We start from the raw sequence: 12,880 nt of genomic DNA on the forward strand, positions 1-12,880 counted from the left end.
TGATTTATTTTTTTTTACCTTTATTTCTTTTTATAGCTCAAAGTCATCAGGCACAGCACAAAATCTAGTTGTGTACTGTCAGTGTAGGTTAGAAACTAGCCATAGCAATAGGATAGCATCGTTTTGTTTAAAAAAAAATAAATAAAAAACACACAAAAAAAAAAATGTACACTTTAATTTTGAAAATGTTTAACCCGAGGGCTAGGGGTAGAGGACGAGGGCGTGGACGTGGGCGTCCAACTACTGCAGGGGTCAGAGGCCGTGGTCCTGGGCGGGGTGAGACACCACCTGCTGATGAGGGAGCAGGGGAACGCAGCAGAGCTACACTCCTTAGGTTCATCATGTCTCAAGTTACTAGGAGTCGTGGTAGAGCACTGTTGAGGCCAGAACAGTGAGAAGAGGTGATGTCGTGGATTGCGGACAATGCTTCTAACCATTTGTCCACCAGTCAGTCTTCCACGCAGTCCACCCATGTCACCAAAATCAGCACTCCTCCAGCTCCTCCACCTCAGCCTCCTTCCCCCCAGTCTGCCCCCTCCCAGCAAAATTTGGCATTTGAACCGGCATACTCTGAGGAACTGTTTTCTGGACCCTTCCCACAGTCACAAACCACTTGTCCGGTTGCTGCTGAGCAATTTTCCGATGCCCAGGTTTTCCACCGGTCGCAGTCTGTGGGTGATGATGACATTATTGACGTAGTGGAAGAAGTGTGTAAAGAGGTGTCGGACGATGAGGAGACACGGTTGTCAGACAGTGGTGAAGTTGTTGTCAGGGCAGGAAGTCCGAGGGGGGAGCAGACTGAGGGATCGGAGGATGATGAGGTGACAGACACAAGCTGGGTTGATAGGCCGGGTGAACACAGTGCTTCTGAGATGGAGGTGAGTCCTATAGCAGAACAGGTTGGAAGAGGCAGTGGTGGGGCCAGACGGAGAGGCAGGGCCAGAGCTGGTGCATCAGCGCCAAATGTTGCCCGTAGTCAAGCTCCCGTGACAAGGGCTAGATTTTCAGAAGTCTGGAGGTTCTTTAAAGAAACACCGGATGACCGACGGACTGTGGTGTGCAACCTTTGCCAAACCAGGATCAGCAGGGGTTCCACCACTACTAGCTTAACTACCACCAGTATGCGCAGGCATATGAATGCTAAACACCCCACTCAATGGCACCAAGCCCGTTCACCTCAGGCCGGGCACACCACTGCTCCTTCCCCTGTGTCATCTGCTAGTCAGCCCCCTGCCCAGGACCACGGCCCAAACACCTCCCGTGCGAAAACCCCATCTTCGCCTCCACGATCCTCCACAGCATCCACCAGCGTTCAGCTCTCCATACCCCAGACGCTGGAGCGCAAAAGGAAGTATAGCGCAACCCACCCACACGCCCAAGCCCTCAACGTCCACATCTCCAAGTTGCTTAGCCTGGAGATGCTGCCCTATAGGCTGGTAGAGACCGAGGCCTTTCGAAACCTCATGGCGGCGGCCGCCCCTCGGTATTTGGTCCCCAGCCGCCACTACTTTTCCCGATGTGCCGTCCCAGCCCTGCACAAGCACGTGTCAGAGAACATCATCCGTGCCCTGACCAACGCCGTTTCTGACAAGGTCCACCTGACCACGGACACGTGGACGAGTGCTGCCGGGCAGGGCCACTATATATCGCTGACGGCACATTGGGTTAACTTGGTGGAGGCTGGGACCGAGTCTGACCCTGGGGCTGGTCATATACTGCCGACGCCGAGGATTGCGGGGCCAACCTCGGTCCAGGTCTCAAAGGCCTACTATGCCTCCTCCTCCTCCCACCCCGCCTCCTCCTCCTCCCACCCCTCCTCCTCCGAATTACCATCCGTGGGCATGGCGCCATCAGTTGGTAACTCTAGGCACAGCAGCAGTGCCGTCGCTAAGCGATAGCAGGCGGTGCTCAAACTGCTGAGCCTAGGCGATAAAAGGCACACCGCCCAAGAGCTATTACAGGGCATCACGGCGCAGACTGATCTGTGGCTGGCACCGCTGAACCTGAAGCCAGGCATGGTTGTGTGTGACAACGGCCGTAACCTGGTGGCGGCTCTGCAACTCGGCAGACTGACACATGTGCCATGCCTGGCCCATGTGTTAAATCTGATAGTTCAGCGTTTCCTCAAGACATACCCCAATCTGTCTGATTTGCTCACGAAGGTGCGCCGCATCTGTGCGCATTTCAGGAAGTCCAGCACAGATGCTGCCACTCTCAGGGCAGCGCAGCGCCGCCTCCAACTGCCCGCTCACCGACTGTTGTGCGACGTGCCCACGAGGTGGAATTCAACATTAACCATGTTATCCAGAGTTTACCAGCAGCGCAGAGCGATTGTAGACTGCCAGATGTCAACTTCCACCAGAACTGGTAGTCAGGTCAGTCAGCTTCCTCAAGTCTACAATGAGGAGTGGACGTGGATGTCTGATATCTGTCAGGTGCTGAGTAACTTTGAGGAGTCAACACAGATGGTCAGTGGCGATGCCGCCATCATCAGCCTCACCATCCCGCTGCTTGGCCTGTTGAAAAACTCTCTGGTCAGCATGAAGTCGGAAGCTTTGCGCTCGTCACAAGAGACGGGGGAAGAAGATTCCCTTGTTGATAGCCAAAGCACCCTTAGGTCTGTTTCTCAGCACATATCGGAGGAGGTGGAGGTGGAGGAGGATGAGGAGGAAGAGGAGGAGGTGGAGGAGGATGAGGAGGAAGAGGAGGAGAATGTTGGCGAGACAGAAGAGGGGACCATTGTTCAGTCCTTCACTGTTCAGCGTGTATGGGCAGAAGAAGAGGAGTTGGAGGAGGAGGAAATGGGCAGTCAGGCCAGTGAGGGGAGTGAATTCTTGCGCGTTGGTACTCTGGCGCATATGGCAGATTTCATGCTAGGCTGCCTATCCCGTGACCCTCGCGTTCAAAGAATTTATTCCAGCACCGATTACTGGGTATTCACTCTCCTGGACCCACAGTACAAGCAAAATCTTTCCACTCTCATCCCTGGAGAGGAAAGGAGTGTGAGAATGCATGAATACCAGCAGGCCCTGGTGCATAAGCTGAAACAGTATTTCCCTTCTGACAGCGCTAGCGGCAGAGGGCGTACTTCTGCGGGACAAATAGCGAGGGAGAGTAGGCGAGCAGGCAGCTTTTCCAGCACTGGCAGGGGTACGCTTTACAAGGTCTTTGCCAGTTTTATGTCACCTCAGCAAGACACTGTCACCTGTCCCCAGTCTCGGCAGAGTAGGGCTGATCTTTACAGAAAGATGGTGAGGGAGTACGTAGCTGACCATACCATCGTCCTAAATGATCACACAGCTCCCTACAACTACTGGGTTTCAAAGCTGGACATGTGGCACAAACTGGCGCTGTACGCCTTGGAGGTTCTTGCCTGCCCTGCCGCTAGCGTGTTGTCCGAGCGGGTTTTCAGTGCAGCTGGTGGCATCATCACCGATAAGCGTACACGCCTGTCGACTGACAGCGCTGACAGGCTGACGCTTATCAAGATGAATAAAGCCTGGATTTCTCCGCATTTTCATTCTCCACCAGGTGAAAGAAGCTCAACCTGAATAATGTATGCACTCCTCCTCCTCATTGTCCTCCTTCTCCTCCTCTTTGTACACTAAAGCATAGGAAACTGGCTATTTTTTGCCAGGGCCAACTGGCTCTAGCTATAGTACTCTATGTATTTAATTTTTCTGGAGTGCCACCTACGCGGTCCTCTGTTTTAAGCAATTTTTGGGATTGCCACATACAGGCACTCAATCTATTTAATTTTTCTGGAGGACCACCTACCTGCTCCTCTGGTTTGAAAACTTTTTTGGACTGCCACATACAGGCACTCAATCTATGTAATTTTTCTGGAGGACCAGCTACCTGCTCCTCTGGTTTGAAAACTTTTTTGGACTGCCACATACAGGCACTATCCAAATTAAATTGTCTCCATAGCAGCCTCCACATGTCGTCTTTTTAGCTGGCTCCACACGTTGTCTCCATTGCTACCTCCACACGTCATCGCCATAACTGCCTCCAAAAGTCGTCCATATAGCTGCCTCCATACATGGTCTCCTTATCAAACGAACTGTGTCAGGCAGAATTTTGGGTTGTTTTCATGGATTCCACATCAAACTTGTTAACTTTGTCGCCACCCTGCTGTGTAATCCACAAAATATACTGGCAAACTTTTATCATTTACCGATATTATTTCAGCGCTTCTTGCGCATCTGTTTACATTCCCCTCACCCACCATATCCTAAACTTATAAGAACGCTACTACACTTGATCTTATACAAAAGGTTCTTAGAAGTGCTGTTTGGGGAGTAGCCTAGAGACCGGGGCTTGGATTGGCGAAAGCTCGCCTGGCAGCGGAGCGCCAGCTCCATCTCAAGATCCAACTAACATAGTTTTAACTGCAGCACCTTTAATCTACTACTAGTTCACTGCCTCCATACATGGTCCCCCGATTAAGCAGCCTCAGAGGCATCCATGCATGCTGCCCCTGCTGTTTCCTGTCCATTTCCGTGGTGTTTCCATCCTTTTCTGAGGTTCCCAGGTGTTTGGCCAAGCTTCCCTGTGCAGAGCCTTGGTCCCCTTGAAAAATGCTCGAGTCTCCCATTGACTTCAATGGGGTTCATTATTCGAGACAAGCACTCGAGCATCGGGAAAAGTTCGTCTCGAATGACGAGTACCCGAGCATTTTAGTGCTCGCTCATCTCTAGTTGTAATACATCTTTTAAAAAAAGCTGGGACAGGATTATTTCTACCATTATGTAGCCTCTTTTGGTAAATAAGGAGGCCAATTGCGAAAGATTTTAAATGGTGTCCCATTCTTGTAGGATTCTAGCTGTTTAACAGTCCTGGGTCATCTTTGCTGGATATTTTGTTGAATGATACACTAAATGTTTGCTGTTGAATCTAATATTGACTGTTGATCTTGTCCCATGCACTTATGGTTTACTCTTAAAAGGAACCTGGCACCACACTAACCCCCAAGCCAGGGTGTAGTATCCCAAATTGCCTCTTTAAGACGGTGCAAAGAATGTGATTTGCAGAACTGAAAACTGTTTTGGCTGAATACTGTAAATAATTTTTTTTCTGGAACAGCATGCTGTCATACAGATCTGTGGACATTAGAAAGAGCCTTCAACTGGAGGAACTGCTAGCCCGTGAACAGCTAGAATACACAATAGAGGAAGAGGTGGCTAAACAAACTATACGCATGTGGTTGAAGAAGTGTCTCAAACGTATCCGGGCAGTGAGTAAAATTTAAGCCTTTAATGGTCTTAATGATGTCCCTATAATATTGAGCATAAGTGTCTCATTATATTACCATCTTTATGAAAGTTACAGGAACAATGACATCATAATAGAAGAGAAGCCACTGTGACCCCTCTTATTGGCCCTAGTGTTGCATTAGAATTGCCAGCCATACTAGCCCCATAAAAATAAATAGCCACTGTACTCTATAAAAGTTGATGGCTACACAGCTTCAGTAAAGCTATATTGTCCCCGTTATCAGTGTCAATCCTTTAGTACTTTATAGATAACTGCGGGAAAAATCAATGCATTTCTTGTAACACTTAATTTTGTAGAAACAACAGCAATCCTGCAGCATTATTCACAGTCTACGAGAGAGCCAGCAACAAGAAAGAGAGAGGTTTGGAAACCCTCCAAGTATCGAGACAACACAACCAAGCGATGACATGAGCCTTAATAACCAAGATAATGCTCAGCCAGAGGTAATTTATAAAAAACATCTGTGCTATTAAATGAATAAAGAAACTTTGAAATAGATGAAAAAAAAACAAACCACTACCTATGCAGTCCAACAATAGCATCAGATGGTGCTGTTGTAAAGATATACTATTTAAATACAAGGAAATCACTGACCTCAATAGTGACCTCCAGAGGAACAGCACATTACTGCTTACTCAGTGACATGCTTTTCATGTGGAGGTCAACTCTAAGGCCAGTGACTGGTCCGTTGCTAATCTGCCCAAAGACCAAGCTGAGGGTTTTTCCCTCTTAGTTTAATTAAAGTGTTACTGTAAAGTGAGGGACAAAAAAATAGTTTTAGCACAGCTGGAGAGATACTTTGACATGTGGCTTCTTCCTATTTTGAAATATAGCTTCATATATTTATCATCCCTTCTTATACAATCATATTCAGCTATTCCTGAAGTGGGCGGCACTTCTTGGTTGTGACATCAGCTTAGGGCAAGGAGACCAGAGAACTAAGGGCATTCATATGAATCAGGACAGCATGTTTGTAATTGCATGATCTGAAGTGTAAATCAAAATATAAAGTTATACAGTGGAACCTTGTATTACAAGCATAATTTGTTCCCAGGATAGTGCTTGTAATCCAATCCACATGTATATCAAAGCAAGATTTCCTGCAGGAAATTATTGAAACACAAACAATTCATTCTACAATGAACAAATACCTTGGATTACGAGCAACATTTTTTACTTGTAATACAAATCAAGCAGACAATTTGTTACAACAACCAAAAAATAGTCATATATGATAAATTATCTACCCCTTTCTTTTCTCACAATATCCTGCTTTGCGAGAGAGTACAGTACAGATATACCGTATTTTTTGGACTATAAGGTGCACAAAAAATCCTTTGATTTTCTCAAAAATAAAAGGTGCGCCTTATAGTCCAGTGCGCCTTATATATGAACAATACTTAGTAACAACAGCTGCCTTGTACTGTGTACAGATCTGCCACCTGCTGGTCATTCATCCTTATAATCAGGTGCGCCTTATAATCCGGTGCGCCATGTATATGAACCTAGATGTTTTAGCAGGCATTTATTGATGGTGCACCTTATAATCAGGTGCGCCTTATAGTCCGAAAAATAGTGTGTGTGTGTATATATATATACATATGTGTGTGTGTGTGTTTTTGCTATACAGATAACAGGTTAGTCAGAGCACACAACACACCTCCACATAAAGTACGACCTTTACAAAATCAAACATAGCGAAGGAAAATACCCCAAGTTGGCACACTGTACACAGCATATGAGGCACTAAAGTTTAGGTGGCATTATGATCTTACTTTAAAAGGTTTTGTCCACTTTAAGCAAATAATTAATATTGTTTGTGTAATGAAAAGTTGTACAATGTTTCAGTTTACTAATTTATACAGTATAATTTCTCACCGTTTTCTAGATCTCTGCTTCAACAGGAAGCTTCATAGTTTACTTCCTGTGAATAAAACCCTATCCATGATCATGTGACGTCACACAGTTGCACAGCTTGTCAGTATCACAGTAATCAGAACTGTGAGTTATAACAAAAAGTGCACCTTTGAGACAATAAACAATAAAGCTTCCTGTAAAATGACAGCCAGCAGAGATCTAGAAAACCATAAGGAATTGATACAGAAAGTATATTGGAAAATATTCTTTTCACAAACTACATCAATTATTTGTTTAAAGTAGATAAGCCCTTTACTAATAGGTAAGCTTTAAAATGTTTTGAATAAGCATAACTTATTTTCTAATATGTCTGAAAAAAATGTTACCATAAACAGAATGTATTAATTTATTTCTAGAGAAATCCATTACAACATTGTTGTATTTTTCTTATAGACAAGCGGTCTACCCAAGCTTCTTAGTCCCACCTTTTCTGATCTTATGAGAGATCATCAAGATTCTATTGAAGGTGTGATGCGTTCAAGAAGAGTTGGGCAGTGGCATTTACCAGCAGGTAGGTAATAGAAATGCCCTGGCATTTACAGGTTAACAAGAATAGAAGTATAATAAATGAAGTCATCTGAACTATCAATCCACATGATGTTTGAAATTTCCATACTCCTAATATGCTTCACCATTGAAATAATTTCTCTACATAGGTAATCATTTTATATTTGTATGACCTGTTAGTTTACAGTTATGTCTTCATGTTTTATGTTCTACAGCACCAAAACCTATAAGCCACTCTGTATCTTCTGTCAACCTGCGTATTGGAGGTCGTTCCAATATGATATCTGCAATGGGCAAGATAAATGCTATGTCTGATGCAATCTCATGTGGGTCAGAAGTCAAGAAATGGTGGACAAGGCAACTTACTGTGGAGAGTGATGAAAGTGGTGATGATTTACTTGATATGTAAAGACAATGCATAATGGAACCTAGACTACTGTGAGGCAGCACAGAAAACCTTTTACATGGCTAACTTATACTGTGTTGCAAGTCTTGAACATTCCTTTTATGGTTTTTGGAGATTAGTAGGGTCGAAAGATAGTTACAGTATAGTTACAGTGTACTGTGTCTCTGACAGTTGTAATGGTGAAGGCCAAAAATAATGGTGCACCTTCTCCATTCCTAATTGGCTTGGTGTCAAGACTAAATGTTTCCAAGACATGCCAACCAAAGGTCATGAAAAATATACAACTACCACTTAGGCTACATGCACACGACCGAATGGAAGCGGTACATGCTGTCCCCATAGACGGCAATGGCTGCACAGACATGCCCTATCTTTCCCCATACACCGTGCATTTCTATGGAGAGGGGAGGGGTCGCCCTCCTCCTCTCCATGGTGCCGGATGTATGCCCAACCGGCAAGGCCCGGCGAGCATACGTTTGTGTGAATGCAGCCTTAAACTGTTAAAAAAAACCTTGTTATACTATAGTTATTAAAACGTGTTTTCCAGGATCTACTTCTACAGGCTATCCTTTATCCATTCATGTGGGGCACATCTAACATGTATAAACTCCGCTCCTTAAAGTATTTTTCTATAAATATTTCATTTCCAGCATAATACAAGTAAACCTTCAATCAAAGATGGACCATCAATCAATGGAAAGCATATAGTGTTATTTCATATACATAAAGTTTATTACTATTATTATCACTTATGATCTACAGATAATTAATTTATATTTTTTTAAAACAATAATTTGACTCCTGATCTGCACCATTCTGTATTCAAATAAATAAGCGTTAAAGATAGGGCAAGTTACCAACATCTGTGCATTACCCAAACTGGAGTCCATGAAATGGGAATGAACTAAGAGAAAAAATACCAAAAAGGCACTTTATATGCATTAGAGCTAAATGAGTGATGTCATTATGAGCTTTGATGAATGACAGTGAGATATATGGAATATAAAGTATAGAAAGTAATAAACCAATAACCATGGGGCAATCAATGTCAGGCAGGTCTGTGGGAGTCAGATCACATGCTATGTGCTACTTCTAACCGGGATGCCTAGGTTTCCTTATAGAAATGTCCTCCAAGTGGGTACAAATATAATTTTCCTGTCTGGGTGTGGGACAGATCTCCTAAAATAGACCAAGATAGTTTAAAAAACAAAGGTGGCCAGATACAATTGCATCTGTGGTAGATTTGGCATACGCCTATATTGATGTTATACACTTCCCTGATACCTATTGTGAAATGTTTTATTTGTATGTGTGATTTCTTAAGAATAAGCACTGATACTTGCAGATTTCATATTTTAATTTAGGTTAAATTCCGTAGTGATCTTTAATACATAGCTGAGCGTTCCATAACTGTAAAGGGGTAAATGCTTCTTAAGACTTTAGAGTTTAGACTTGTGTATCGTTTTAAACATCCCTTCTAAACTGTAAACTGAAGCAAACATGCACTTTATATGGGACCAAGATAACAAGTTATTATCTAACAACAGAATAAATAATTTGGTCAGTGGGGGTACTACTGCGAGGATCCCAACATTTCATTGTGCAGGCATGTTACCACTACTCCCATCGTCTTTGTAGGACTGCCAAAGCTGAATATAATATTTGGTTACATACAGACATCCCGTAAAGATGAGTGTTAGCATGCCTACATGACATATTCCTCCATTCATTCAGCGAAAAAAATACTTCTATGTTGTAGATGGGTGATCACTTGTAAACTGGGTCTATCCCTTTTAAGCCAAACACATATCCTATATGAAAAAAAACGGCATTGTTGAAAAGGTTTTGCAAAAATATAAAAAATGGAAAATCCGACCAATTATGCTGCTCACTGTTGTTGTCACTGGCATGATGTACAACTAGAGTGCATCCAAAACAAGCTCTGATATGTGTATAAAATTACACCCACACTGATAACTTTAGATCAAGAGAATATATATATATATATATATATATATATATATATATATATATGTGTGTATATATAATACCTCAAGCTACCTATAAAGGCCCTCTTCTATAAAATGGTGCTGATGTGCCTGGGACAGGTGAATACATTAAAAGTAGGACACCTATACTAACATGTACATAATGAAGCACAGATTACACACTGCTGAACCAATGCACCATACCAAAATACATCAAATTTTCAATACAGTGATGTATATGGAAACTATATGCTGGGGAGCCTGTGAGGGACACTATATTCTAGTGGGCTGTAAGGGACATTACTGGGGGCTGTAAGGGACATTACTTATTGTAGGTATTATGAGGTAAGGAGCTCCTTTTTGTAAGCCCATTGGGGAGGACATTATTTATTGTAGAGGTCACATTGAAGGGAAAAGTAGCGGGGGCACTAGGAGGGGGGGGGCATCGAGGAAGAATTTATTTTTTTTGTGTTTACAGTATTTTAAGGAGGATTTTCCATGTAGCCATATTCCAGTATTTGAGGGAGAGTATTAGGGGTAGCAGCTGGATAACACTATTAAGGAGCCAAGATGTAGGGACAATGAAGTATCTCCAAAGGAATGACACATAGTTGGAAGATGAGGCATGATTATGCTGAAACTAATGGAGAAGATACAAAACAATTACAATAATAGGTGAACATATGAATCTTATCTTAACACAGTAAGAACATTAGCATTTGTGTTTTTGGACATTTGTGTTCATGTTAGCATAGGTGTCACTTCTTTCACTGCACTCGCTAATCCCTGGCCCAACATCACAATGTTTTAGAAGATATATTTTTAATACCGGTAACTTCCATTTGAAGAAATGTAAGTGTATGGAAAATTCATTGAATTAACTATCAATGCCAGATGAGAATACGCCTTTAAGTTTAGAGAGATCTATGTTTTATTATATTATTTCTTTGTAGAGACCTATTTTCTTATGGTACTAGAAGATTATGGATTAAAAAAACTGCACTGCACCACTTTCACACTTATTATTTTAATACAAAAACCAAGGCAAATGAGCTTAAGCTGGTTTAAAAATAAAGCTTAATATATATACATAATCTGACTATTGTAAATTGAAACACAAATTCAAAAATAAACTCCTCTTGTCTGCTTTATCCTACAAGTAGCCTCAAGATGTAATAATGGAGATATCAATATCCGATGGAAATTACATTTTTCTACAAAACAAAAATTCAATCTAAAGACAATGGAGATTCATGTGCTATTTTGCACGCAGTCTATAAAGGCCAGCAGAGGTGGGGGTTTATACTATCATGAACCGAGCTGACCAAAAACTTCCTATGAATAATTCCACCTAACCAAGTCCTTTTTATAGAAGACATTTAAGATCTTTAATTTTTCACTATGTATATAGCAATGAAAAGATGTTTAAGCTTTAAAACTTTGTAAATATACGATGATTTTTAAATGTATTGAAATGTATTTCACATGATGAAATGTGTAAGGAACTTGAATAACTGTGAAAAGTAAATGAAATACATTTGCTTCTGTATTTACTTTGTCACTTTATGTGTTTGGGGTTTGTGTTGACTTGATTCACAGCATTTTTGTAATTTCCACTGTTTCTTTTTTGAATGTGGTTTGTACATCAGACTGTATTGTAATACTAATGTCTTCACTGTGATATTTGCCTTAAGGTCCAGCAGTATTTTGCTTGCCTTTTACCACCTGTGTTGTGTGATCAGGTTTGTATTGACAAATAACACACCCATCCTTGTATTTTGTACTCATGGGGGGTTGTGTACTACAAAAAGGTGCAACAATATGAACATAGTTGAAACAAAAGTAAGACAACCAATACATGTTATCCTGAAATAGTTCATAGGGGCTATTCTTAATATATTTCATGGCCCTGAATTAACTTATTAGCTTTATTTCCCATCAAGAAACCTCCATTGCTAAGAAAAAGTCTATTTGATTTTGCATGGGGAAGTTTAGCCTGGCTACAACCCACTGCAGGTATAAGTAGTACCACATAGCACCTACTCATATCAATAAGTAATACAATTATGTATGGGTATCTCTCAGAATGGGGCCAATTTATAATGGCTCTCAAGTCTAGTTAATAGAGGGTGCCCACCTTTTTAGCATTAGATTGATATCTACAAAATGTTTCATCTATAAGGCTTGTAAATAGTATATATTAATTGCCTGTGTTTATATTTAGGCATACAGGAATTATCTGTCTTTTCATCACCTAAGCCCATGCTTTGGTAAAGAACCCAGTGTTTTAACACTTTGCACATATAAATCAGAATTTCTCTGTTGTATTATAACAAATCTATAAATTAAATGAATCTATCAGATTTCAGATTTTGTATCTCAGGCTGTGTGTTGTCAGGATTCAAAAGTATGTATCCACCATGGCAGGAATCTGTCATTTTGTTGGGTGGAAATGAATGTAGTCCTTTATATATGTAAGTAAATATGAATTAATATTGTATTTCTTATGAAGCTATTCTTGGGTTACCAATAAATTATTCAAATACAACATTTTTCTTCTTGGGTTGCTCTTGAAATGACAATACTAAAAAAAATTACTTATATGTCACTTGGCATTTTATTTCTTTTAAATAATAAATGAGTTCTATTTCAGAATATGTGACAATCTCTAAAGATGTTGCAAGCGACTTGGCACACGCTAAAAACACATTTCTTCAAAAAATGTGTTTTGCAACCATCAGAAGTGTTTCCAACAAGAACTGCCGGATTCACAAAGCTGTGAGGA

General features: G+C 41.6%; 1 protein-coding gene across 2 annotated transcripts in view; it reads left to right on the forward strand.

Annotated features, from left to right (window-relative positions):
* The window catches only part of NALCN (sodium leak channel, non-selective), a 306,335-nt gene extending 293,692 nt beyond the window's left edge, over positions 1-12,643 (forward strand). For both annotated transcript variants that reach the window (XM_072135500.1, XM_072135501.1), the window contains 4 exons: positions 5,086-5,236; positions 5,574-5,720; positions 7,588-7,705; positions 7,917-12,643. In XM_072135500.1, the coding sequence (XP_071991601.1) occupies positions 5,086-5,236; positions 5,574-5,720; positions 7,588-7,705; positions 7,917-8,110 (610 nt within the window). In that variant the 3' untranslated portion in view covers positions 8,111-12,643. The remainder of the gene's footprint in view (positions 1-5,085; positions 5,237-5,573; positions 5,721-7,587; positions 7,706-7,916) is intronic.
* Positions 12,644-12,880: the final 237 nt, after the last annotated feature.

The sequence above is a fragment of the Engystomops pustulosus genome, chromosome 2, assembly GCF_040894005.1.
Source record: "Engystomops pustulosus chromosome 2, aEngPut4.maternal, whole genome shotgun sequence".
Classification (NCBI taxonomy): Eukaryota; Metazoa; Chordata; class Amphibia; order Anura; family Leptodactylidae; genus Engystomops; species Engystomops pustulosus.